Source organism: Lepidochelys kempii, chromosome 16 (genome assembly GCF_965140265.1).
Source record: "Lepidochelys kempii isolate rLepKem1 chromosome 16, rLepKem1.hap2, whole genome shotgun sequence".
Taxonomy (NCBI): domain Eukaryota; kingdom Metazoa; phylum Chordata; order Testudines; family Cheloniidae; genus Lepidochelys; species Lepidochelys kempii.
In genome coordinates, this window is record NC_133271.1 from 18066667 (window position 1) to 18089849 (window position 23183).

The 23183-nt window shown below is 56.8% G+C and overlaps 1 protein-coding gene across 1 annotated transcript in view; it reads left to right on the forward strand.

Moving 5' to 3' along the window:
* HMCN2 (hemicentin 2) overlaps positions 1-23183 on the forward strand; it is a 121969-nt gene that overhangs the window by 83218 nt on the left and 15568 nt on the right. The window contains exons 54-85 of the mRNA XM_073314813.1: positions 587-737; positions 1255-1473; positions 2326-2439; positions 3308-3495; positions 3659-3755; positions 5162-5323; positions 5929-6042; positions 6844-7046; positions 7139-7220; positions 8875-9006; positions 9978-10121; positions 10275-10434; positions 11300-11424; positions 11529-11712; positions 12097-12194; positions 12850-13128; positions 13445-13635; positions 13724-13805; positions 14537-14673; positions 15081-15222; positions 16045-16192; positions 16719-16846; positions 17157-17313; positions 17573-17694; positions 18127-18291; positions 18412-18519; positions 18778-18912; positions 19585-19719; positions 20581-20771; positions 21478-21691; positions 22509-22643; positions 22853-23043. Of these exons, the coding sequence (XP_073170914.1) occupies positions 587-737; positions 1255-1473; positions 2326-2439; positions 3308-3495; positions 3659-3755; positions 5162-5323; positions 5929-6042; positions 6844-7046; positions 7139-7220; positions 8875-9006; positions 9978-10121; positions 10275-10434; positions 11300-11424; positions 11529-11712; positions 12097-12194; positions 12850-13128; positions 13445-13635; positions 13724-13805; positions 14537-14673; positions 15081-15222; positions 16045-16192; positions 16719-16846; positions 17157-17313; positions 17573-17694; positions 18127-18291; positions 18412-18519; positions 18778-18912; positions 19585-19719; positions 20581-20771; positions 21478-21691; positions 22509-22643; positions 22853-23043 (4833 nt within the window). The remainder of the gene's footprint in view (positions 1-586; positions 738-1254; positions 1474-2325; positions 2440-3307; positions 3496-3658; positions 3756-5161; positions 5324-5928; positions 6043-6843; positions 7047-7138; positions 7221-8874; positions 9007-9977; positions 10122-10274; positions 10435-11299; positions 11425-11528; positions 11713-12096; positions 12195-12849; positions 13129-13444; positions 13636-13723; positions 13806-14536; positions 14674-15080; positions 15223-16044; positions 16193-16718; positions 16847-17156; positions 17314-17572; positions 17695-18126; positions 18292-18411; positions 18520-18777; positions 18913-19584; positions 19720-20580; positions 20772-21477; positions 21692-22508; positions 22644-22852; positions 23044-23183) is intronic.

A 23183-nucleotide genomic window follows, 5' to 3' on the forward strand; every position in this document is an offset into this window, starting at 1 on the left:
GGCTGGAGAGTTCCCCTGTAGTCTGTCATGACGGGCCGTTTTCATCCTGGGCAGCTATTCTCATTTGTTCAGGCTTCTGGAGTCCAAAGGAGACGGCAGACGTGTGACAACCTGGCCAGCCCCTGTTCGAGCAGGGAGCTGCACAGCAGTTGGGCACGGTCAGTTGCCTAATGATGCCTAGAAATACAACCGAAAAAGCCCCCTTATTGGTCCCGGAGGGGGTGTGCTCTCCAGGTCTGCCTCCCAGTGATTTCTGCCATGAGGGCAGGCAGGGAAGGGTAATTCTTTACTCTGTGTTCTGTTTTCATTTAGATTCATGATCTTTACACTGATTCTCATGAAATAATGTGCTTGTTTAAGGCAATGAAACCCTCTGATGATTAATAGCCAGGTATCTATTGGTGAATGAAGAGCAGTTTCCAACTGACTGGACAGGGAAGGCACCGTTTGTAAGGCTTGGGGTCTGGATTCTGTATTTTCCTGTGGCTGTTTTCAAGGCTTTGATCCTGGCATTTAATCGCCATGAAAAAGGTTTAACTCTGCCTTCTCCTCCCCCACATCCTTGTTCTGGGTATCTCCTCGCCAGCTCTTGGGGAGTGACGGTCATCTCCAGGTTCTCAGCGAGGGGCAACTTCTTCAGATCAGACCTGCCCGTGTCTCGGATTCGGGGCACTACACCTGCATTGCCACCAACCCAGTGGGCGAAGACGATAAGGACTTCAGCGTGCATATTCAAGGCGAGTCTCTCTCACGGGGTCTCGGGTCGCAAAGCTGCAAATGAGAGTCTGGGAACCGAAGGCATAAGGGGGCTAAGCCCCTAGAATGCAGGAAGTGGAGCGCTAGAAGAGGGGGACGGGGAATGGTCACTGTGGAAGGGTTGTATTTCACCCACAATGCAGTGAGATTCCATGTTCAAGTGGAGCCCAAAGGGCCCAAGTAGCCAGGTTCATTTGGGGCCAGATTCTGACTTCTGTTGGGAGAGGCACAAAGGGAGCGGAAATGGGTTGAGAATCCCAGGCAACAAGCAGCTCCTACCTCTTCCCCATGTGCAGCCACCCACACAGCAGTGTGGCAGGAGGGGACGTGTCCAGAGAGTGCTTTTCAGGGAACTGGGCGAGGAATGCTTCCCACGGCTAAGCTGTCAGTTTGGCTAATCCCTCCTCCTTGGAGCCGCTTGCCCCTGCTGGCTGCCCACACACTCTGTTGGGTCTTGTCCCCAGCGTGGGTTGATTGCTGATGCTTGCTTTCTTTCAGTGCCCCCGCTGTTCCAGAGACAGGGAAATCCCAGCACAGACTTCCAGCTCCACTACCAAGAGGAAGACCAGGACGGAAAGGTGACAGAGCACCTGGCGGTGACAGTCAACAGCCCAGCTTCCCTGTACTGTGACACGAATGCCATCCCGCCCCCGAAGCTCACCTGGTACAAGGATGGAGAGCCCCTCCCCACTGCGGAGGGGGTTTTAGTATTGCTAGGTAACAAGCTTATCGATGCAAACTGCAGTGTGGTCAGATAACTCCAAAAGCTTCATTTAGCTATTCGACAACTGCTGCGCATTCCAGGTGGAGAGCACCTGCCAGGCTCCCGGGCAGGCCAGGCCTGGCCAGCTAGAATATGTCAGATGTGCCCAGGTGATACACATCTGCTGTGCTAACGGACATTCCAGGTATGGGAGCGCACCGCCCTGGCTGCCAGATGTTTCAGGTGTGCTCAGCTAAAATACTCCAATGTCAGTGTTGCCAGATCTTCCCGCGTGCCCAGGTGATGTACGTCTGCTGTACTATGGGACGTGCCAGGTGCACTGGGGGGATGCCCCTGCTGTGCTGCTGGATGTGCTGAACGGCGCACACCTGCTGTGGTGCCAGATGTTCAGGAAGCCTCCTACGGCTCTGTTAATGTCCCGGAAATGTACGGTGCAGGGACAAGCAATGGAAATGTGACTGTCTCCCCAGTGGGGATCTCTCTGGCCATCTGCCTGCCCTGCTTCCTATCTCGCTGTGTTGCCCTTTTTAAGTGGCTGCCTCCTCCTCCCTCGTTACGGCACCCTTCTGAGTGCTCCAAAGGGGACGGATACATGAGGGTGCCCCTAGCAGGTTCTAATGCCCTTGGGCCCAGACCCGTTAGCTTTGTCAGAGAGGATGTTGGGGGAGGGCACGGCACATTCCACTGCCAGAATGAGTTGTGGCGTAGGCAGCCTTGAGAGCATGTCTATCGCTGACCCCACCCCGCACGCAAAGCAGCTCCCAGCTCTAGTTCTCTCGCTAGTAGGACAGTGGTTTCCTAGGAGCCATTCCTGTCCCACTCTCTAACTCTCTGTTGCCTGGCAGGGGGAGGAATCCTGCAGATCCCTGTGGTCAGAGCTAACGATGCGGGGAGGTACACGTGCCAGGCAGCCAATGAGGCAGGAGAGGACTGGCTGCACTACGAGCTACTGGTGCTGTGTGAGTATCCAGGGGAAGACGCCATGGGGCCAAGGGGACGTAAAAGTGACAGGTCGTCGCTTCTGGGTCCTGGCAGAAAACCGGAGCCATCTTGAGGAGCTGCCTTCCTCCCCCCGGTCTTCATGGTCCTCCCTGCAGCTGGGCTGAGCTGAGCTGTCAAGGCAACTCCCTTCAGGAGCTGGCAAGCCCTTGTGGGTGGCATCCGTGACGTTGTATTCTTTGGTGTGTGGACGGCTAAATCTGGCCCCATCCCCAAGCTCTTGATACTCGGGTTCTCTCTGAAGAGCATCAGTCTGGGTCATCGGCTCAGTTGTCCGCAGAAGGGAGGTGACCTGATGTGAGTGCCATTGGCTGGCTCAGAGATCGCTCCCTGGGACTCCTCCCAAGGGAGGGGAGAGGCCGGTGGGGAGCACATAATAAATAATCATTTGTATTGCTAGGGTCTGGACAGACCTAAAACAGAGACGTTCCCTGCATGCGAGAGTAGCCTTCAGCTCTTGTCACACTTGCATATCTGAGACAGTGGTGCCTACTAGCTAGAGCAGGGTATTGGGAGCCAGGACTCCTGGGTTCATTTCCCAGCTCTGAAGCTAACTCACAGTGGCACCGTGTTGTCCCTGACAACAGAGAGGGGAGGAGACTGAACTGCAGAAGCTTAGGATAACAGCAAGGAGCAAAGTGAGATAAGATCATGGGAAGTGAGGGGGAGAGTAGGGGAACAAAGGGGCACTGAAGGATGAAGGCTATTGAGACCCTGCCCTGGTGCTCCATCCCCTTGAGAGGAAGGCCTGGGTCAGACTTCTCCTCCCTATCTAGGAGGGCTGAGAGATGAGCAGCCCATAACTGACCGGTTCTCTCCTGTCCCCAGCTGCCCCCGTTATCCAGGGGAACATGGAGGAGTTGGTAGAAGAGGTGACAGTGATTGCAAACAGCACAGCCCACATGAAGTGTGATGTCACTGGGCACCCAGCGCCTGCAATTACCTGGCTCTACAATGACTTGCCCTTCGCCACCAGCCCCCGGCACCAGGTCCTGGAGGACAGCAGGCTCCTGCAGGTCGGTGTCGTACCCAGCAGGCTTTGCAGTGGGTGGAAAGTGGCAGAAAACACGCACCGTTGGAGGTGTTAATGCAGCTTCTCTGGCTGCTGCTCTGAATCCGCCGGCCAGTGCCTGTGATGACTCCTAGCCATCTCAGCAGGAATCTGCTTTCCCTTTGCAGGTGGCTTCGGTCCAGGTGACAGACACTGGCAGCTATGTGTGTGTGGCAGAGAATCAGGAGGGCTCTACAGAGAAGCGCTTTGCTCTCATAGTTCTGGGTGAGTAATTCAAGTAGACCCTTCTCTAGATTGGTCCCTTATCCAATTCCTTCTTGGTCAGCCCCTTGGGTCCTCTAATAGTTTATCTACCCAGGCACCAGTCACTCATCGCTCTCTTGATGAGTTTATCCCAAACCTTTTCTTTCTTCATCCATCCCATTTTTCTCCCTTATCTCCGTAGCAAGTGCTTAAAGCACCACACAGGGAGGCAGACTGAAGGATCCTGGAGAATGCCACATGTCAGGCACACGCAGTAGTATTTGAAAGGACTGAGCCTCGATCCTATAGCCTAGGAAAACCTAAGCTAGGAGGACAGCGGTAGCTATGACCAGCAGATATATTTATCGAGATACATTGCAGCACGTTTTCACAAATGGAGGCTCAAAGTCCGTTTGCAAAAAATGTGGGGGCCAAATCGCCCACTTACAGTTGCACACACAAACCGGGTGAAGGCGTGTGCAAATGTCTGGGCAGGTCCCCGGGGAGCCCGTTGAACGTGCGCTGCTGCACCTGCGGGTTTGCTGGTGTGGTTTTTGCAGGCAGGCTTGGACCCCTCTGCTTTTCGAACCCTTGTTCCCTATAGTTCCGGATGGTCTGCGAGCCTTGGGGGCCAGGGCTTGTTTCTTTTCATAAGGTATGTCGACACGGGGCGTGACTGTGGCTTGTGTAGACATGCATGAGTTGCCTTTGGTCTAGCTAGCTCAGGTACCAGAGCAGTGAAGCCGAAGCAGGGCATTCTTCAGCACAGACTCGCCTGCAAGTCCTTACCTAGGATTCCAGGTGGGTTTGTACAACCTGTGCTGAAGTGAACACGGCCACAGCCCCAGTGCTAAAAGTAGCCCAGGTGTATCTACGCGAGCTGCAATCCCACCCCGCGCCTGCAGTGGAGACCTACCCTTAGACTGTGTGTCCGCCGCACCTAACATGCCGAGGCCTGACCCGGTTGGAACCTCTAGGCGCTAGGGTAATCGTAACGACTTCCCATCCATTCAGAATGCAGTTCTGTGCTTGCTTTTCTCCCCGGGCCATGCATCTTCCAAGTCGTGCCACTTTCCAAGCAGTTCCGGTAGCCAGTGTCTTAGACTGAGGATAACGTCCGCACGTAGCATTGGTATTTCACACTGGCTCCTCCTTGGGCAGCTTTTTACTCCTATGTTCGTGGTTCGGTAGCCTGCTGTTTACGCTGAGTGCAATGTCCAGACAGGGCTCCTGTCTCTCTGGCCTTCCACACTCTGCTACCTCCAGGGCTGCTGCTTAATATGTCCAAGCTCCAGTCCTTTCTCCTCCCTTGCTCTTTTTGCTGCTTGTTGCTGTATCTGTGGGGTTGGTTCGCACTCGGCGTCGACAGCACCTGGATAAATGGGGGGAGATTTCTAATCAACACATTTTGATTTTGGGAGGAGCAGTTCCACCAAGGATAGTGGGAGCAAACCCCGAAAGCATCACTGCTGTCGTCGATAGCAGCCTCTCCCTGACATGTCATGTCCAATCACATCCCACTGCCGAGATCACATGGTACAAGGATGGCCAAACCCTGCCGCTCAGCGAGGAGCTTATCCTCATCCCAGGTGTGTATGGCTGTGCAGGTGAAAACCCAGACTGGTTAATAACTTTTAAGTGACTTTCCTACCAGAGCTGGCTGGCTGCTTCCTGATGTGAGGTTACATTTCTTATCGGGCCAGTAACACACTTAATAAACTGATACCTAATACAGAAAGTGTAAGGTTAGAATTTTCAAAGGAGTCTAAGGGGTGTAGACACGCAACTCCTATTGAGATGAATCCCATAGGTTATTTTAAGAATCCCAGCCTGGAGTTGCCAGAGTGGATGATCCCCTCCGTGACACTCTCTGATGGATGAATCCCATAGGTTATGGGAAGGTTATGGGAAGAACATAGGAAAACTCTCATCACTCCCTGTAATCAACATGGAAAAATAACCCTGACCTGGCAGCTGAACTGCTGTTATGATGGTTTAGAGGCTGTATCCTGCAACCTCTCTGTGTCTGGGTCTCCCACTGAGCTCAACGGGGCCATGAGAGAGATTTGCATGACTATCCAGATGCAGTGTAGGGAGCAAGCTGGTGGGTGGATGTGGCCAGGTGCTAACTTGGAGCCATGTGGACAGAGCCGGGCAATGAGCCCCAGCCTTTCCTGGCCTTTCCTTGTTCCAGGTTCTCAGATCCTACAGATCCCGCGAGTGCGGATTTCCACTGGGGGGAAGTACACGTGTGTGGCGCTGAATGCAGCCGGCAGAGATGAGAAGCTGTTTCTTCTCCGTGTTTATGGTGAGCAAAGGCTTCCGAGCCTAGTCTGCCTCATGCACTGTGGGCCAACATCTTCCCCCTCAGCCTTTCTGGTTCCATCAGATCAATGGTACCGAAGCTGCAATTTAGCAGCAGAGCACGTGATGCCACACATGGGCCTTCAGCTCCGGCCCAGGCTCCTGTGGAGACCCATCTGTCTGTGCTTGATGCAGGCCAGCTCTGTTCTAGAAGTAGCCTCTGTTCTGGTGCGGCTCCTGGACAGCACTTCCCCTGGCCAGGCATTCACAAAGTTCTATGATTGCACACACACAGCTACAGCTAGTACCTAGTTCGGAAACTTGGTGCTTTGGCAGCTGCCCGCAATGCTAGGATCTCTAAAAGCAAGTGTGCTTTGGGAGTTATACCTATGCTTGAAAGGAGGCTATATCCCCGTGGGCCAGATTTTCACAGGGCTTGCTTAGTTGCCCTGACAACATTTGTGCATGCAACAGCCTGCAAGGGGTTAAGTGCACAATTTGCACTTGCATGCATTTGTGCAGCTGCCGCCTGCATCTGCCCTCCTTTGGAAAGTTGGCCCTGCACATGTGTTTCATGAATAGCCTCTGTGTGGTATGGGGAGGCATGCACACATGGAAGTGTGTGTCCTAAATATGCATGTGTGGGGAGGGGTGTAGTATCTTTGCATCCACGGTGGTAAGGATAGCTCCTTAGAGATCTTTGAATTTATCTGTGGGCAGGCTGTTCCCCTCTGTAGGAAATATACTGCCCCATCATCCAGCAATACTAGAGTCTCTTGTCTCTCTCTCTCTCTCTCTGGTAAAGTTCCCCCCACCATCACACAGCCCCTTGGAGGCCAGAAGGAGGGCGTGATGGTGCGTGCCGGAGAGACTGCTGTTTTTCAATGTGAGGCTGATGCTCTGCCAGAGCCAGTGGTCACCTGGTACAAGAATGGGCACCAGCTGGCACTAGGGAACGGTGCTCGGACCCTGCTGAGAGGGCAGAGGCTGGAGATTGAAAACGCCCAGGTAAGGTTAGGTCGTACCTAGGGAAACCGTTCCACCTCTTCAGCCTTCCGTGCCCTGTGTGCGAGATTTCGACGACTTCCTCCTTCTTGCAGGTGCCGGATAAAGGGCTCTACAGCTGCAAAGTCACCAATGTGGCTGGGGAGGCAGAACAAACCTTCACGCTCACCGTCCAAGGTAAGAGAAGAGGGTCTAAACCACGTGCCTCCATCCGTTCTCTCCAGATTGTCTGTCTCAGGAGACCTGGGACTGGGGTTGTGAGAGGGTGCAGGTCAGGGCTGAGGTTAATTGGCAGATCTGGAAGTGAGACCAGTAACACCAGGTCTGTCTCCACTGCCCTACTCCCTGCGCACTGAGTAGGGGAAGTTAATCTGCATCGAGCTTTTCGATAGAGGAAAGGTCAGAAGTCGGGCTGGCCATTGCCTGTTTAAACTGCTTTGGACGGAAAGTTGGGTTTTTGACTCAGTGAACATTTGTGTGAAAAGTGTCTGCTTTCTGTGGAGCATTTATATATATGTGGGTCAAAAAACAGAATGTCCCAAAACTATTTGCATGCTGAAATGATGCCGCAGTGCCCCCGGGAGTTGTAGTTCTGGTGCCTCGTGCTTCTCTTCTCTATGGGGCGGGCTCCCCAGCTACACTTTGGGCTTCTCTATGCTGCACTGCAGTGCAGACTGTCAGGGCGTGAATGCCAGAGCACGCCAAAATGTGTCATTCTAATTGCCCTGTGTGGATGCTCCTGGCCCAAACTAAAAGGTACCTTGTTTGCATTAACACAGTCCTCTCTGAAACGGGACTACGCTACTTTGAACTAGGTACCTTTTCATTTGCCCAGCAGCATCCACACGGGGCAGTTAGAACGTAACATTTTGGTGCACTCTGCATTTCGCACCCCTGTAGTCCACACTGAGGTGCAGTGTAGACATAGCCTTCATCTGCCATGATGCACCACCCCCACTCACCAAGATGGGAGGCCACGGGAGATGTAATTCAACCAGAGAACCTGGCTTATGGGGGAGATGGGAAGCAGGAGGCAGCGCAGTGGCCATCCATTTCTGATTTTGATTGTTCTCTGAAACGCAAAGTTTTTTCCAGAGGAAGAATCCCCATTTTTGTGACCAGTTCTAGTTCGATGCTAGTTCAGTGCTGCAGAGCTGTGACCATGGACATGGTTAGTGCTGGGGAGAGGACCGACTGGGGCAGATGGTCCCCTGGGCTCTGCAATCCAGATCTCGATTTCAAACTCCACTCCTAAAACTTGAGGGCTCTCAGCTCTGGGGTTTTAACTTCAGAGGCCAGGCAGCTGAAATGCAGGTCAGGGATGAGTGTGAGCGCAGTCCCCAAGGAGGAGGAGGAGGATGGTAACAGCCCCTCACAGAGCCCAGTGGGGGCTTGGGGCCAGTGTGCAGCTCCAGACACTCCTCTCTCACTGACACCCACTGAAGATGGGAGTCACTTTTTATTTTAGCGTTTTGTGCTGTGCCTGCAAGTACAGCCCCTGCAAGAGGAGTGCTGAGTAGGGAAACAGAATGGGGCAGCACATAGGGGACTCAGGTTCTGTTCCTAGCTCTGCTGCCTTGAGCAGGCTGCTGCCTGACTGTGTGCCTCAGTTTCCCCACCTGTACAATGGGAACAATGGCACTCCCCCTGGCTTTGGGAATTCTGGGTGAAAGCGCTTAGTGGTGTTTACTGTGTGTCTGAGCCGGGGAAAGAGCTGCTCCGTGGCTGTGCTTTATGAATGTGATAGCAGCAAATGCAGAGGGGTCCTGGTGTCCCTCAGCTCCAGCGGCAGTGACTAAGCCTCCCTGTGTGTTCTGCTTCTCTCCCAAAGCCCCCCCGACCATCGAGAATCCACATCAGGAGACGGTCTATGGAGCCGTGGGGAGCCTCCTCATTCTGACCTGCAAGGCGGCCGGTGTTCCCCCTCCTGCCATCAGCTGGCTGAAAGATGGGGCACTGCTGGGTAAGGAGACCGCATCACTGCATCAGCTGGCTTGATGGGCTGCTGGGAGAGCAGGGCTGGGTGTTAGCTGAACATAGCGTACACAGCTAGAGCATCTAGCAGGGAGGGGTGGTTTCTGGGTTTAGAATACAGGACTGCGGATGCAGGGTTCTGGGTTCTGTTCCCAGTTCTCATGTCAACTTGCTTTGTAAGCGGAACTGCTCTGTGCCTCAGTTTCCTTCCTCTAAAGTGGGGATTCCCCACTCACCATGTGTGGGGATGAGGCCTGGGTCATTCATGTGTGTGAAGTGCTTTGAGATCTAAGGCAGTGACAGAAGGGCATATTATAATTCATGAAATAAACACCACGGCGTATGCAAGGCCATCTTTGGGTGGGTTCGTGGTCTTGTGTGCTTTTCATGAACTCTTGTAAAGCCTTGGGGGTCTATTTACGGAGCCAAAATCATGTGAACTCTGGTTCCCTTGTGGTGTTTCAGTTCTGGGGTAGTGGAAATCGCTGGCCGACATGGTATTTAGATCCCTGCAGAATTAAAGTCTCCGGATAATATAAATGCAAGTACCAGGATATCTGGCTTTATTTGGGTTTATCCCAATCCTACTGTGTTCGACTTGAACTGGAAATGTGCAGTATGCAGCCAGGGAAATGCGTGGGCGTCTAAGGAGCCTGATCTTGATTTTGTGTGGTGAAGTTTTCGTGATCCCGATGATACATTGAAGCGGGGTCCTGGTGTTTCATGCCCATGAGCAGAAAGTTCCCAGCGCTGCGTAGGGCAGTGCTGCTGAGTCACCCCAGGAAGAGCAAGAGGAGATTGGGGTCCCTAGGTCCCGCTGGGGGGAATTCCAGTGGGAAAGGTGGGAAGCCTCCTTGCCAGAGGTGGGTTGTGGATGAGCAAGCCCGAGGGAACCTCCTCAGAGGAGAAGCCGAGTTCTCTGTACTGGTTTTGGAACGATGCACTCTCTTTCCCCCTCAGAGAACAGTGTGGAGCAGGGAGTGGTGTCCCGAGGTGGGCAGCTGCAGATCAGCCGCTTGCAGCCTTTTCACGCGGGCCGGTACACCTGCCTGGCACAAAGCCTTGAAGCAGAGGCCCGCAAAGAGTTCGTCGTCTTGGTGCAAGGTGTGTGTGGCATTGCAGCGAGCAGGCTGCCTCTGAAGGGGATGGAGACAGATTGTCGTGGGAGCACTGGGGCCTCTTGAGGATGTGGTTTGCGCTTTAAAGGGGTCAGGTAATTCCTCTGCCCTCCAGTCACATTCTCCTCTCTCCGCTCAGCGGTGCCCAGGATCCTGAGTGCAGGCATCCCCAGTGAGCACAGCGTCCTGGAGGGCACCGGGGTGAAGCTGGAGTGTGAAGCGGAAGGACAGCCGGCTCCAGAAGTCACTTGGTTGAAGGATGGGAGACCACTGGAACTGCATGCTGCCCCTCGCCGCCGGTATGCCTCTTGTTAGGGCTCTGGTGCTGCAGAGGGGCGCCATGGCCCAGTGTGCAGCGGCTCTCAAAAAAGCGAAGAGAATCTTGGGAATAATTATGAAAGGGAGAGATAATATGTCAGGAAATATCGTATTGCCTCTGTATAAATCCAGGGTACGCCCACACCTTGAAGATTGCGTGCAGATCTGGTTGCCCCATCTCAAAAAAGATATATTGGAATTGGAAAAGGTTCAGAAAAGGGCAACAAAAATGACTGGGGTATGGAATGGCTGCCATAAGAGGAGAAATTAATAAGACTGGGACTTTTCAGCTTGGAAAAGAGACGACTAAGGGGGGATATGATAGAGGTCTATAAAATCATGACTGGTATGGAGAAAGTAAATAAGGATGTGTTATTTACTCCTTCTCATAACTCAAGAACTAGAGGTCACCAAATGAAATTAATAGGCAACAGATTTAAAAGAAACAAAAGGAAGTATTTCTTCACACAACACACCATCAACCTGTGGAACTCCTTGCCAGGGGATGTTGTGAAGGCCAAGACTATAACAGGGTTAAAAAGAGAACTAGCTAAGTTCATGGAGGATAGGTCCATCAATGGCTATTAGCCTGGAGGGCAGGGATGCTTTGCGTTGAGTGTAATGCTTGGCTTAGTGCACATAGCTTGAGTGGCTGGTTCTGGCAAGGATGATGCCTGCTACTTAGGGCTCAATGAATTAATCCTTTAGCTCGAGTCGGGGGGGACTTTTGCTTTCGGCACAGAAGGTCACAGGTTCGATACCCAGGCAAGGCCATGGTGTCTGTGTATGTGTGTGGTCCTTGTGGGTTCTGCTGACCTGCTGAGTCTTCTCTCTCTGTGTGTGCAGGCTGTCTCCTGATGGCAGCTCCTTGCTGCTCAAGGGGCTGCGGGTGTCTGACTCGGGGGCATACACCTGCCTGGCTCAAAACAGGGCCGGAGAGGACACCAAGCTACACATGCTGAATGTCCTAGGTGAGTGATGCATGCCGGGTGGTGCAGGGCACAGGTGGGGTTTGCTGCTGGGCAGGGGGCAAAGATTAACCCCCTCAATGTCAACCCCTTCTCCTCCCCCTCAGCTCCCCCTACTATCGAGCAAGGGGCCAACGACTCTGCAGTCATCACCAGCGCCCCCTTGGGGCTGGTTACCATGGAGTGCCAAGCACGGGGCTCCCCTCCCTTACAGATCAGCTGGCTGAGGGACGGACTACCCCTCCCTCTCTCCCACCGGGTGAGGCTGCTTTCCGCAGGACGCACCCTCAGGTAAGAGAGGAGGTTCCCGAGTGCTTTCCACTCTGGCCAAAATCCTCCCCCCGTACTCATGCACTGTTATGCCTGGCTGCCACTGCCCACTCCAGAGGTGGCTGCATTTCAGTGGAGTGTTCAACATCAAGGAGCCTGAGTTTCAGAGGTGCTGAGCACTCACTGCTCCCCCTGGAGATACAGCAGGAGCTGCAGGTTCAGCCCGCTGGGTGCTCTGGAAGGCTGGGTGCTTTGGAAAGGCGGCCGTATGCCATGCGGTGTGCGCTCAGCTGTCCCGTGGCAATGGCACTGCAAGCAGGGGGGAGCAGAAGCCACAAGCTGGCCTTCACGTGCTCTGAATTGATTTATCATCATCTTACCCCACTCCCTACCCCGGGGAGTTAGGATCTCTCCGGTGCAGGACTCGGACACTGGAATCTACACCTGCGTTGCGTCCAGCCGGGCGGGAGTAGCGGAGCGAAGCTTCATCCTGCAGATCCAGGGTAGGAGGGGAATGTCACCTGTGTAACCGAGGGGTCTGCTGAGGAGGGCAGAGCCTGGAGTGTGGGGGGGAAAGGGGCGATTGGGGCTGAGACAAGAAGAAAGCATGGAGAGGGGTTGGGGAAATGCGGGCGGTGGGGAAGGGGTGTATGGGAGAAAGGGGCTGGGAAGTGTGGGGGAGGAGAAACTGGCTAAATGCAGATTTGGGGGATGGGTCACTGGCTAGTTGACTGGAGGGGATCACTGGAGAAGAAATGAGCAAGGGGCAATGCAGGGTGTGATGGGGAATCACCGTGACGCTGATCATGGAGGGAGAGATTGACGGAGATGAGGGGCCCCGTCTGTTACTGTCCAGAGGATGGAGGAGAGGCAGGATGGACAGCAGAAGCAGACCCAAGCCAGGCTGCCAGTGCGTCAGAGGCTGTATGAGGCTGTCTCCGCTCACTGCGAATGGTGCTTTGCAGAGTCACCTTCTGTTCGGCTGCCTTGGGCAGCGTCTTTCCACTGTAGGCCCCTGAATGGGCGTCCACAGCCACGCCTCTCAGGAGACAGAAGGTGCAGCCTTAGGTGAGGGGGACAAAGGTGTCATCTGAAAATGACAGGTGAGGCCTCCTCTGGCCCCGGTAACAGACGCCTGCTGCTTCTGCCTCCCCGCAGTGCCTCCAGCCCTAGAGCCCTCGGAGAGCAGCGAGACCGTGACCGCAGTGACCGACTCTGCCGTGACCTTCACTTGTGCAGCCAGCGGGTTGCCACTACCCACTCTGACCTGGCTGAAGGATGGCGAGCCCCTGATTCTGCAAAACAACCTGGTGCCCAACGGCCCGGGCACAAGGCTGTACCTGGAGTCGGTGCAGCCGGCCGATTCGGGCGTTTACTCCTGTGTTGCTGGGAACGAGGCCGGGGAAGTGAGCAAACACTTCCACCTCTCCGTCGTGGGTACGTGCCTGAGCGGCCTGTCGGCAGGGAGGCTGGAAGGGGGTGAGGGTGGGGGGCATCAGGAGGGATGGGTGAGGGGCAAGCAGGCTGGGCTGATGGGGCTGAGCTGGGGGGCATGAGGAGGGGGATGGGCAGTGCCCAGTCTGTTCTCTTGGATTCAGCTCGCGCTAAGGGCCAGACTCTCCCAGGGGCATTCCTTTGGACTAGCGAATCTCTGCGCTCAGTCCCAAGGAGGACCTTCCCCCTCTGCCCGCCTGCTCTCCCAGGCCCCTGTCCGGAGGAGGGGCGGTGAAATCAGCCCTGCCGTGCCTTGCAGAGCCCCCGCGCATTGAGGATTTGGCCCAGCCCACGGAGGTGGCTGCCACCATTGGGGCTCCCTTAGAATTGCTGTGCACCACAGTTGGCGTGCCCGCCCCCAACGTCACCTGGGAGAAGGATGGCCGGCTGCTAGCCAGGCCCGGGATCGTGGCCAGGAACGGGAGCTCCCTGCGGATAGAGAGCGTGCAGGTGGGGACTTCTCCCCCGCCCTCCCCCCTTCCCTCCCTCCATCCCTGAGTTTTCACCTGAGCTTCTCCTCCCTTCTGGCCTTTCTCAGGCAGACGATGCTGGCTTGTATACCTGCCTGGCTGCCAACCCTGCTGGGGAGGATGGCAAGAGCTTCTGGGTCAAGACACAAGGTACCATTGCACAGCGGGGCGCCTGTGGCTAGAAAGCAGGCAGGTCGCACAGTGGCAGCAGCCAGCCTCATGTCTGCGCTGCCATCAGAAGTGACTCCTGGCCCCTGGGAGAGTGGCGGGGTGGGGGTGGGGCAGAGCTGGCCACATCAGCCTCTAGCCGATGGTGGGTGGGTGAGCTCACCCTGCTGGCTTCCCTTTGCCCAGGGAGGGGAACGGATAGTGCCCCCGGAGGGAATGGGTTGGGTTGAATGGCATGAAATGCAGGGTTGGCATCAATCTCCACCATGCAGCAACCTTGGTGGGTCCTGGTTTAGCGCCACTGGAAGGCAGCTGTGTTCCAGCAGGACCAGGCTGGGTCTGCGAGTGGGGACAGGGGCCTAGACGTCTCCTATAACTGGGGTGTTGGGGGATGTACCGCACTCTCCCCTGGTGGGAGCCTTTCAGGATCATGGCTGGGCCCGCAGATCCTGGTCCTCTCATGTGCCCACCCTTCTGGATCAGCGAGGTGGAAGGGGGATGTAAGTGCCTTGCTTGTGAGCCTGGGGCTGGGTGACAGAACAAGCAGGGTTAGCACAAAGCGGAGCAGCGAGGGCTGGGGCATTTCTTGGGCGGTGGTTGGTAGGTGGGTGTTACCATTCGGGGACGGTGCCCTCTCTCCGGCGCTCCCAGTTGCTCATGGGCGCGATTCCCCTTCCACACAAGCCTGACCCGCTTGGCTTGCATCCCTGCAGTGCCTGCGAACGTTCAGGGCTCCAGTGAGACGCGCTCTGTCACTGTGCTGGCCGGCGGGCAGCTCTCCCTGGAGTGCCCTGCCGCCGCTGACCCGCCACCCCGCATCGAGTGGCACCGAGGGGGCTCCCTGCTGCAGGTGTGTAGTTGGGGCGTTCGCCAGTTGCTGTACGTACCAGGTTGGGCGTGCATGGCAAGGAGGTTGGAGGGAGGGGCTGACATCTCAGCGAGGTGGCGCTGACTCCCCATATCATCTTCCTGGCAGTGTCAGGGCCCAAGAGATTCCCTCCCACTCTCTGGGGTGCAGCCAATGCACAAGGTGGCTTCCCATCACTGCATGGCAGGGGACTGAAGCCCCTGCCCTGGGGATCCCTCCGCGGTGCGTGTCCCTTTGATCAGCCGCCCCCCGCCTGGCTTGGCTCTGGCCGCTAAGCAGTGCGGATGCTGCCTCTGGGATATTGAACCAAGGCCACCAGACTCATTGCCTGTGAAGCCTGCGGTCTGGGCGGCGCTGCTGATGGGGTGTTTGTCTCTGGGTGCTGGCAGGAGGATGCCCACGTGCGGTTTCTGGCCCAGGGGCGCTTCCTTCAGATCCAGCCCATGGGAGTGCCTGACGGCGGAGAATACAGCTGCACAGCGAGCCACGCACTGGGGAGAACCAGCCTGCGCTTCCACGTGGAAATCCAGAGTGAGCAGAGCTCGGGGGGCCTGTGGGGAGGTGTGAGCCCCCAGTTCAGATTCCGCGGCGCCATCAGTTGCTGGGGCTCCATGGCAGATATCAGAGCTGGGCTGACTCAGACGCTCTGGCCCTCGCTTTCCTTCCCGGAGTTGGGTTGGTGGGATACGCTGTGTGATGGGATCCCATTTATCAATGAGCCATCTCCCCATCAGCAGAGGAGTGGACAGGCTCTTGGGAGTCCCTCCATTTACACATCTCATTGCATTGGCTTGGTTAATTGGCAGGAGCCAATCCCTGTGCAGCATGTTCTGTCCACGGGCTGTCTGCCTTCGACCTGCTCGTTACCTCATCTTTCCATTCCCGATTTACCCTGTCCATCGTTGTTATCTTGTTCTTGGCCAGTGGTTCCCCGGATGTTCCCTCCCCTGGTCTTGGCCAGCTCAGCGAGCCCGTCTCTCCACTCACTGGCCCATTTCCCTATCTTCGTTAGCACAAACGTTCTCGTTTCAGCCTCCTCATCTGTGCGCCTCTCTAATCCTGTCTTCCAAGAAATGAGGCCTCCCCTGGGTTTAATTACTCATCTCAAGCCAGGCCTATGTGGGAGTGAATGAAAGAGGGAGGGGTTTCAGACCCCCCCATCCCCAAAACATTGGGAGCCCTCCAAACTTTTTCCTACCCTGCTGCAGCACCAGGCTCACAGGAGCAGAAGCGGGCTCTGCGCTGCCCCTGGACAGAGGGGGCTCAAGGGCAGAGCAGTTAAGCACAAACTCCACAGTTTCTCTTACTGTTATTTTCCAATGCCTCGTGCCCCCTGTGATTTTTTTGTTGCAGCTGCCCCTGTGATAAAGCCGGGCCCCTTGGCTGTGAGCACCACTGTGAACGAGTCCGCTCTGCTGCCCTGTGAGTCGGAGGGGCAGCCCACGCCCCAGCTCACGTGGAGGAAGGATGGCCTGCTCCTGCTGCCTGCTGCAAACCCCAGGTACGCGAGCCTGCTGTGCTGGCGGCAAACCCAGGGCCGTTCCGCAGCCGGGCTCTCCCATCAGTTTGAAACCGGCGGTGGGAAAGCAGCCGCTTCCCGTCTGTTTTCTCCGTGGTGCCTCAGCACGGCCAGTAGGCTCAGGTTTGTAACTGGGCTGCTGCACGGGCCCAGCCCCTTGCAAACAGCGAGGAACGGAGCCTCGCAGGCATCCACGTGAGGCAGGGGCATTTATTACCCCCACTCTAGGCTGGGGGAGCTGCGGCAAGGGGAGAAGAAGGTCCCATGGCCACTCAGGGGCCAAGTTGTGAACAGAGCCCGGGTGCTCTGACACCTAGCCCTGTGCTTGGACCACTCCTCTGTGCTGGTGGTGGCCACCTCTGGGCCTGCCATCCGATGGCTCTGGTCTGCTGGCAAGTGTTCTCCTCTCCCTCAGTGGCTGTTTTCCTATTTGTCTGCTGCTTCCTGTCAATGAGGCATTAAACCAAACTGGCTGGTGGCCTGATGGATTCACCTTCCCTCCCCTCAGGTTGGAGCTCCTGTCAGATGGCTCCCTGAGAATAGACCCAGTTCAGGTCCAGGACATGGGACATTACCTCTGCGTGGCATCTAGCCCTGCTGGGTCTGACCGCCGAGGCCTGGATCTCCGAGTCTTAGGTAAGGGGAGCGTGAGGCGGGAAGGGACTGACCTGGGAATGAGGCAGGCCCCTAGGAGCCTGGCGTGCAGGGTTCGCATCCAGCCATGCTGCATGGATCTCAGACAGCCTCTGCTCTGGATACCACCATCTCCTTTTTCCTACACATGCCGGCGTCCCCTCTCCTTTGTTCCAAGGGGTCCCTCTGCCTCCTGCTGGACTGGCCCAAGCCAATGCGCTCCCCTCTCATTAATGCCGCCTCCCTCCAGCAATGCCTCGAGCTGGTTGGAATCCGCTCCTGAACTGATTGCATCTGTCTCTGCTCCTCACAGTCCTTCCTGCCATTGCTCCGGGGCCCTCCAACCTCACCCTGATGGCCCACAGCCCGGCCTCGCTTGCTTGCGAAGCTACTGGCCTCCCCAAACCCCACGTGACCTGGAAGAAAAACGGGCACCTCCTGAACGTGGACCTTCCACAGAGCCCATACAGGTACCGGCGCTGTCCTTGCCATGCATGCTGCCGGCGGGGTGGGACGCTCAGGGAAATGTGCAGAGCGAGTCAGGTCCGGTGGCTGGTTCTGCTGCCATTTGGTTCGCTTGCTAAGCTGCTTCTGCCATTGTACCCTAGCTCCACCCTGTACACAGCTGGCCCAGGCCCTCTTTGTCCTGGGGGCCACTGCTGACCTTAGTGGGGCAGGATCTGGTCCTACGTTTGTGACTCCCCCTCACCCAGGCACTCTGTGTCTCAGGTTACTGTCCTCTGGCTCCCTGCTGCTTGCCAGCCCCAGCCTCCAGGACACGGCGCAGTTTGAGTGCATCGTAACGAACCCCGCAGGAGAGGCTCGCAGGCTCCTTGCTGTTGCTGTGCATGGTGAGTGGCTCTCCGGCATGCAGTGGTCTCACCTTGGGACGGCCTTTCTGAGCTCTTTCCATTTCCCGGCGCTCAAATCGCTGACTGAGCTCCGGCCAGTGCTTTCCCGGCACTGGCGTCCGGGCTGGAGCCCCAGTGACAGCGAACACAGAGCCGTGCTCTCTGGGCGAGCAGCCTGGGTGAGCCTGCGGAATCCACTGGGGTAGGGGGTACACGCACGCAAGTGTGTGCGCGCGCCTTGGTTCTGCAGCTCAAGCTGCAGCAGCTCATGTGTTTAGCTCTGGAGGTCCCCACTTCAACCCCTGGTGTGTCGGCCAAGATGATGGCTGTCACACATGCTTCCCGGAGTCTTGCATCCATGCCCAGAGGGGAGAGTCTGGCTCCTACTCTTCGCTGCACAGCCCCTCTCACCTTGACTCTCCCCATTTGCAGTCCCTCCCACGATTGCCGACGATCACACAGACTTCGCAGCCACCAGGATGTCCCCAGCAGTTCTGACCTGCTATGCCTCTGGGGTGCCGGCACCAGCTGTGTCCTGGAGCAAGGATGGAGCCCAGCTGGGAAACCGAGGCAGTGGCTACCGCGTCTTGCCGACAGGTATTAGCAGCACCACCCCGTACATGGATGTGTCAGCAGGGGCAGGGCAGCACGCTCACCACCCAAGAGGGGGCACTATTCACCTCCCGCCTCCATTATTTACTGCTCCTGTGTTCCCAGGTGCTTTGGAGATCAGCCGTGCTCTGCCGATTCATGCCGGGCACTACACTTGCACGGCGAGGAACGCCGCTGGCATGGCACACAAGCATCTCCTCCTGACAGTGCAAGGTACCCGGAGCTGCCAAGGCCACTACAGGCTGGGGGGAAGGAGGCGAGCCCCAGCTCCAGAGAGGGAGGGTGGGAGGGGGAGGGGCCTGCGAGAGAGCGCTCCATCTGCTGGGACTGTGAAGGGGCATTAGGAAGTAGCCTGGCTTCCTGGACCTCTCCTGGTTACGACTGACCATAGAGCCCTGGAGGCTGGGAAAGCAGCCAGGTTGTACACTCTGAAGGAGCCAGCTCAGGCACCGTTCCCCGTCTTCACTGCAGAGTCCCCGGTGGTGAAGCCCCTGCCCAGCATGGTGCAGGTGAGGGTCAATGCTGGTGTGGTCTTGCCCTGTGAGGCGTCTGGGATCCCCCGCCCGGTGGTCACGTGGCAGAAGGAAGGGATCAGTATCCCAGCAGGTGAGCTGGGGTGCAGCTAAACCAGCCAAGCCCAGAACTGCCCCGCTGGTCACTGCAGCAGCCGGTCCATGCCTTCACCTCAGCAAAGCCCTTGGGATGGGTTGGTGATGCTACTGGAACTTAGCACCCCGGGCGCTGCTGGGGGTGGCAGTGGCTTGGGGGACAAACAATCTGAGGACCTTCCAAATCCCCCATCCCCTCCTGCCCTAGATCCCTAGTTCTCACGGAACCGCTCCTGGCTGCAGCGCCGGGAGGCGCTCCACTTGGTAGCCCTGTGCATCCCAGCACAGTGTCAGAGGGCAGCAGGGGGCACCGTGAGTCAGTTCAGTGGGAAATCAGGACAGCTGGTGATCCTAAAATACCCCTTGGCACATCTAAGGAGACATTAACCTGGGTATCCTTGCTAAAAGCCACCAAGAGTCATTAGACTCTGCCTCCACCTGCCGATTCAGAGGGTCCGATGGGTTCTTCACTTCCTAAGCTAAGCTGTTGTGTGCTACCTGGGAGGAGGCCGCATGTGATGCACGGAGGAAGCGGTCCCTGTGTATAGTCTGTCAGTCAGTCACTAGTGTGCTTGGGCCAGGGTTGTCTGACCAGTGGCCGGCCTTCCTGCTCTTGCTCTTCATTTCCGTCACATCCCTTTTCTCTCTGATCTTTGTTTCCTGGTGGCAGGAGCCGGTTTCAAGGTGCTCCCCAATGGGCATCTGCATCTGTCCCGGGCTTCTGAGGAGGATGCTGGGGTTTATCTGTGTGTGGCTCAGAACCCCTCGGGCACAGCACTGGGGAAAACCAGACTGATTGTGCAAGGTAGGAGCATGAACGGGGACCCACGCCTCGGAGCAAACCCAGAGCCACATGTGAAACCCAGGGGGCTGTGCGTTATCCCGCAGCATGTGCTCTCCTGTTCCCCTGGGCCTGGCTGGAATGTCCTGTCTGACCTGGGGAGGTGGCGAGTATCTGTTACTAAAACCTCCATAGGGGGCCCAGGACCCAGTGTGTTTCCCAGCTTGATGTGGGATGCAGGGGTGGGCAGCAGAGCTTGGTCACCATTCTGGTCCCTTACAGGTGTTGGACAAGGAACGCTTTCTAGCTTTACGGTGCTTGGAGAAGAGGGCAGCGTGGCTGGATTGCGCTGTCTCCAAACCAGTGCCTGGGGGCCAAGTGTCACCATGTGCTGTTACTAGAGATGGGCTGAGCTGCAGCATTTGGGAGCTGGATCCACGTTTCCCCCAAGCACCCAGGATGTTCAGGTCTGGGTCTGAGGTAGCACAGGGGCCTGCTGGAAACGTAGAGCCTGGATCTGGGTGCAAAGCCAGGTGGTGTTTGGATCCAATGTTCTGGCTTGTGCCCCCTCCACTCTTGTGCTGCATTCGTCTCTGTGCACCATGAGGGAGAGCAGGGGGAGGTGTGAGGGGTTTGGCAGTACGCAGGGGCAGAGGGTAACAGAGGAGCACCATGCAGAGCGGCGAGGCTGGGGTGGGGTGGGGTAGAGTTCATTTACCAGGGGCTGGGCTGGCATCTCACTGCAGGGCACTTCTGCAAACTCAGTTATTCATTCAAAGCTGGATCACGCCTGGCATTCACTGGGAAGTAGCTGTGGGAGGGGGAACCCCGTCCGCTGAAATCGGATGAGGGATCCTTTGTCTCCCATTCTCTGTTTTTTCCCAGTGCCCCCAGTCATTGAGGCCAGCCGGCCGGAGCTGTCCATCCTGGAGGGCTTGCAAGTTCTCCTGCCCTGTGCAGCTCGGGGAGTCCCTGAGCCCAGACTCACCTGGTCCAAAGATGGGGTCCCGCTGCCAAGGATGGAGGGAAAATTCACCTTGCTGCCGTCTGGGGAGCTGATGGTGAAGGACTCCCAGGTAAGCAACCCAAGGGGGCAGTGTGTTTTCTGGTTTATCTGGGGCACATCCCATTTACTTCTCCCAGGTCTGCAGGCCTGTGATAGTAAAGGGATCTTGGGAAGAAGTGGCCTTGCAGTGTCACCCTGGGCTGACTGACGACATGTCCAGTGCCTCTTGTACTCTCAGGGGCTGGGAGGGCTGCAGGGGAAGGAGGGGAGAGCCGGGTCCCAGTTAATAGTGACTCCCACTGGCTGATTTCAGGACCTGCAGTCAAAGGCTTCTGAGCTTTGTGCCCCGTCCCCTTTGGCACCAGGTGGAGCTGCCTGGGGCTGCATGTGTGTCTGGGGGATGTTGATCACACAGGTCCCGCCAAGAGAAAAATTAACTTTTAAAACCAAGCACTGAATCAATCTGTGCACAAACACCACTTGAGGATGAGCCTAGTAGAGCTCTGCCCTGTCCCTGGCATGGCCTCCACGCCGAGGCAGGGAGAGTGGGAACTGGCTGGACCCCTGATGTGCACACATACCCCCAGGGAAATCTCAGCCAGCTGGGTACTCTCGGGATCCTGAGGAGTACAAAGGACCCAGCTCAGAGTGGAGGATCAGCCCGTTGGCTGGAATGGAAAAGCACTCAGAATCCTTTGGGCTCGGTTCATTTGTGGGGTGCAGCGCCTCGCCCAAGGGCTGTCCCACTGACTTACTCGAACCTTCCCCCTTTGCAGGGTGGGGATGCCGGGACCTACACCTGCACTGCAGAAAACTCTGCTGGGAAAGCCACACTGCAGCTCCAGCTCTCCGTCCACGTCCCTCCCGCCTTCACAGAGCAGCCAAGGGACCGGACGCTGAACAGGGGCGAGAGGCTGATACTTGGCTGTGTGGCAAAGGGGAACCCGATGCCCCACCTCACCTGGACGGTCAACAACAAACCCGTCAGAGGTAAGCTGGGCAAACTCTGCCACAGGAGCGGTGGGGGCTGGCATGGAATGAGGGGGAATTAGATCGGGGGAGGCAGAGAAAGAAGGCATGAGACCCCAGGTGGTGGGAGGGGTAAGAGAGCAGGTGAACAAAAGGAGAGTGACCTGGGGGCTGCACTGGTGTCTCTTAGAAAAGGCCCCAGAGATCCTGGTAGCAGGGTGCAGACCTAGCTGTAGGTTATTGTGCAGAGCTGTGTGCAGGAGGGAGTGCAGTCGAGTGGTTAGAGCAGGGAGTCGGGGCTCCTGGGTTTTGGTCCGGGTTGTGACACTGGCTCTGTCTGAGTCACATGACTTCTCTGTGCCTCGGTCTCCCCACCTGTAACACGGGGCTAAGAAAACCCACTTCACAGGGGGGCAGGTTGCGAGACTTGCACTGTGAGCTCGCTGAGCTAGAGGCGGTGGAGAGGGACGTGCTGCTATTTTCATCATCCCGGGTGGGCCTGCCCTCAGAAGAAGGCTCTGAAGAAGTGGAAAGGGTGGCCATTTTGTCCAGGTCCTGCCGTTCCTTCTGGGAAGTGAGGGGATCAGCCCTGGTCTGTGTCGCTCACTTTCCCCCAGGAACCGAAGGGAGAGCTGGACTCCAGGGCCTTCCAGCCCCTTCCCCATTCACCTTCCCCATTCACCTTCCCCATTCACCCTAACTCTCAGGCACCAAGGGCTCCAGCATGCTGGTGGCGTGGCTGAGTTGGCAGGCACCTGCTTGCTCCATGGTACCATGCATTGGGGAGCTGTCTCCACTGTCTGCCCGCCAAACCGTCCCGTGTGGCTTCCCTTGGCAGCGGGCATCTGGGAGCAGAGAGGGCGGAGCACCCTGCAGAGGGAGGCCGTCACCAAAGAGGACAGTGGCACCTACACCTGTGAGGCCGAGAACGGGGTGGGGAGCATCAAGGCCATCGCGTTCGTCTATGTGAAAGGTACCTTGGCCGTGGGGGCGGCTCGCTCGTGCAGTGCTGAGAAGAGGGGGTCTGGTCTCAGCCTGGAATAGCACCTCTGTGGTCAGCAGACCCTCCTGCATCCACAGAGACCAGAGCATGGCCTGGTGTCTGAAGGCCCTGGCTGTTCCGGGAGCGCATAGCCCAGACCCAAGCAAGATTTTTGTCTCTAACCCATTCTCCTTCCCCAGAGGCTCCGGTCCTACGTGGCGAAGTCAGTGCCTACCAGGTGGAGCCCCTTGGGGGCAACGCCCTCCTGAACTGTGAAGCCCACAGCGACCCTGCCCCAGTTATCCACTGGAATAAAAACGGGCTCCCGCTGCTGGGCAGCCCTCACCTACGCCAGCTGCAGAACGGCTCGTTGGCCATCTATGGGACGGTGGTGAGTCCCAGTCCCAGCACTGGCTCCCTGTAGACGAGGGCTGAGGGCTGCAGGGGTGTGTGAGAAGGGGCTTGGGTTTCTGCCCTTTTCTCTCTATTCGTTTGTGCTGCCAGATTTTTCCTTCCCTCCTTTGAGTCTCA